This window comes from Pteropus vampyrus, unplaced genomic scaffold (genome assembly GCF_000151845.1).
Source record: "Pteropus vampyrus isolate Shadow unplaced genomic scaffold, Pvam_2.0 Scaffold56, whole genome shotgun sequence".
Classification (NCBI taxonomy): Eukaryota; Metazoa; Chordata; class Mammalia; order Chiroptera; family Pteropodidae; genus Pteropus; species Pteropus vampyrus.
Genome location: NW_011888837.1, coordinates 6384544 through 6387405, shown reverse-complemented (window position 1 = coordinate 6387405; position 2862 = coordinate 6384544). Strand labels below are relative to the sequence as shown.

The 2862-nt window shown below is 36.6% G+C and overlaps 1 protein-coding gene across 2 annotated transcripts in view; it reads right to left on the bottom strand.

Moving 5' to 3' along the window:
* The window catches only part of BMP2K (BMP2 inducible kinase), a 114611-nt gene extending 111877 nt beyond the window's left edge, over positions 1-2734 (bottom strand). For both annotated transcript variants that reach the window (XM_023530889.1, XM_023530890.1), the window contains exon 1: positions 2533-2734. In XM_023530889.1, coding sequence (XP_023386657.1) covers positions 2533-2719 — 187 coding nt within the window. In that variant the 5' untranslated portion in view covers positions 2720-2734. The remainder of the gene's footprint in view (positions 1-2532) is intronic.
* Positions 2735-2862: the final 128 nt, after the last annotated feature.

Sequence of the window (2862 nt, the reverse complement as noted above, 5' to 3'; positions counted from 1 at the left end):
AGTCCATATTTGTAAATTAGCCTACTTGCTAAAATGTATTTGTATCCCCTAAATCAATACCCCTAAATCAATACAATGGCACTTTCACAGTCACTTACACACATGCTCATAGTGGTGAAAAGTTTGAGAAGGCCAGCTAAAGTCAAGAAGGTGATGCTGTGTCTTCTGGTTTCAGCTCTACACTATAAACAAGCACCCTTTTCAAGGTCTATTTACTGTTATGTTTTTTTCCTTTTTAGTTTTTGTTCTTTTTATTGGTAATTTTACTTTTAAATGGCCCCCCAAGCATAGTATCAAAGTGTTGTCTAGTGTTCCTAAGCACAAGAAGGCTGCGATGCCCCTTAACAGAGAAAATATATGTATTAGAACAACTTTGTTTAGGCATGAGTTACAGTGATGTTGGCCATGAGTTCAATGTTAATGAGTCAATATAGATACTGAATAAGGTGTCTTTAAACAGAAACACACACAAAACAAGGTAATATAGTGATTCGTTGACCAAAATGTTGTGAACAAAGGCTTGCAGTACCCTAACCCTGTACTTCCCCTTGTAGCAATGGTTCAGTATTCGCGAATTCACTGTTTATGATGACTTTATAAACCATAAATATTGAGAATAATGAGAATAAAATATATGTGTGTATGTACATATATACATATACAGTAAGAGACAGAGGAGAGCACCAAATTTTATGAAAACTCAAGACACTGCAGAGGTCATTCTGAGCAAAATACCTTGTTTGCAGTAATATAGCAAAAAAACACCTCAGGGCATAGCATCTACAGGCTCTTGGCCCATTTAAACAACACTGACTTAAAGCAAAAAATGTAAAATCTACCAAGTTTCTACCAACTTTGTTTTTTGGTCTCTGCTTCTACTCCTTTTGCCACTCAATGGTATGCCTCTCCTCAATTCAAGTACTCTAAACTCTAATGCCTTTTCAGAAATACTTGCCCTAATCTTATAATCAGGCAAATGTATGTGTCAATAATTGAATGGTCATTCTTGAATGTGAACCAGATTTGTGCTTAAACATTTTGTTTAAATTTTGGCATTATTTATTTGGAAAGGATATCTGAAATAAGAATAAATTGTCAGAATCGAAAGGTAAATTGAATATAGATAATTTCCGTTGTGTGTATGCTGAAGAGAGAAGAAACACACAAGGGAAGAAGGCCTAGGCCTCAGCCTCCCTTCCAGGGAAAACCGAAAGCCTAGTCTCAGGAGCTGGGGTGTTGGGTAGGGGAAGTTCCATCTTCCAAAAGGGTATCTTCAACTCTTGCTTCATCCTGGCACTTGATAATTAATTTTTCCCAAGAGAAAGGACGAATGTATGACATAAATCAGTGGAAATCGCTAACAGTGACATTAGTGCTTTAAAATATTTTACTTTTTAGTGGTTGAGTGACACTCTCCTTTTGAAATTATTTTTAATTTCATTTTCCAAAATTATTTATTTTTTATTGAAAATAACTTGGTTAGGGTAATGATAGGATATGCTTAGAGCAGTGACAAAAGCTACAAATCCAAAGTCTAGCTTGATGAAATGCCGTTGTTTTCTTTCTAGTAAATAAAAGACCCACCTGCAATTTAGTGAAATTAAGTGAGTGAACTACTGCTCAAGCCACACTTCAATTAGTTACTAAAACAATTCAAAGACAAAAAACATAGCATGCATGCTAATAGCCATGTCTTCTTAAACCTATGTATGACTCAATCTAAACACTTAAAATTCACCTATAATAATGAGCTAGGAAATTTTACAGCATAGTAGTAAATCAATCTATCAAGACCAATCATCATATATTCATTCTTTTGAAAAGTTAAGGATCTTCTACCTCTCCAGCTAGGCTCATTATTAGGGGCAATGGTTTGTAAAACAATGATATCCATCCCTAATTCAAGATTTCTTTCCCTTGAGAATATTTTAGACAAAAACCTTCAGATTCTTCTCTTGCACTGATTTGCTATTGTTTACAGCATTTCAAAAAACACAAGTGGAATCTCAGTCTACTGTCTTCACACCATACCAACATCTTTCAGAAAACCAAAACTACTCTCTCCAATTTCTTCTCTTCACCTTGAAACTTAAAAGGCCCACTTACCAAAAAAAAAAAATCCCATTTATTTTAAAAAGTATTTTTGTAATATAATTCTGCAATTAAAAACCCAAAGGTCAATGAAGCGTATAATAAAGAGAAAGTATTTTCTACAAGCCAATTAAACAAGAAATACAATACTAAAGTGTAGAATCTTTTTTTTAATTGGAGTAAACTTTTTTGAAAGCCGACTTGCAACTGCTGCCATAGCCAGGTAAAGATAATGACCGAACGCAAAACCTCTCAAGTGAAAGTTAACCTGCTTTCGTATCACCTCAAAGGGTATGAATAGCACCTTGCCTAATAGGTAAGATCCTACAAAACAAAATAAATGGACTTCAAGTTTACCTGCTCTCCCAAAGCCACTTAACTGAAATTCGGCCAAATTATCATCTCCAACACGCGCACACACAGAAACATATAGTTTTTCACCTGATGACTGAGGAGGAGCAAAATCAAGTTCAACACCAGGGGTGCAGAGTCCTGTGCCCTGCGCCGCGAGTGGAGATTTGGATGAAGAGGCCAACGCATGACACTCGCCTGAGCCACAACTGGCAAAGCAGAATCTCAATCCTGCTTGATTCTTTAATGAGTCACTGGCCCAATCATAACCCAACATCACGCACTAGGACGTTTTCAACTTATCGCCTTGCGTCAAGGTCTAAAATGGCTTAAACTCTTAAAAAGAGGGCTGTGTAGTGGTCAGAACTGCCACCGGCGAGAAAAGCCGGGTTCGGAGCGGAAGCCCGAGCTACTCCTTAA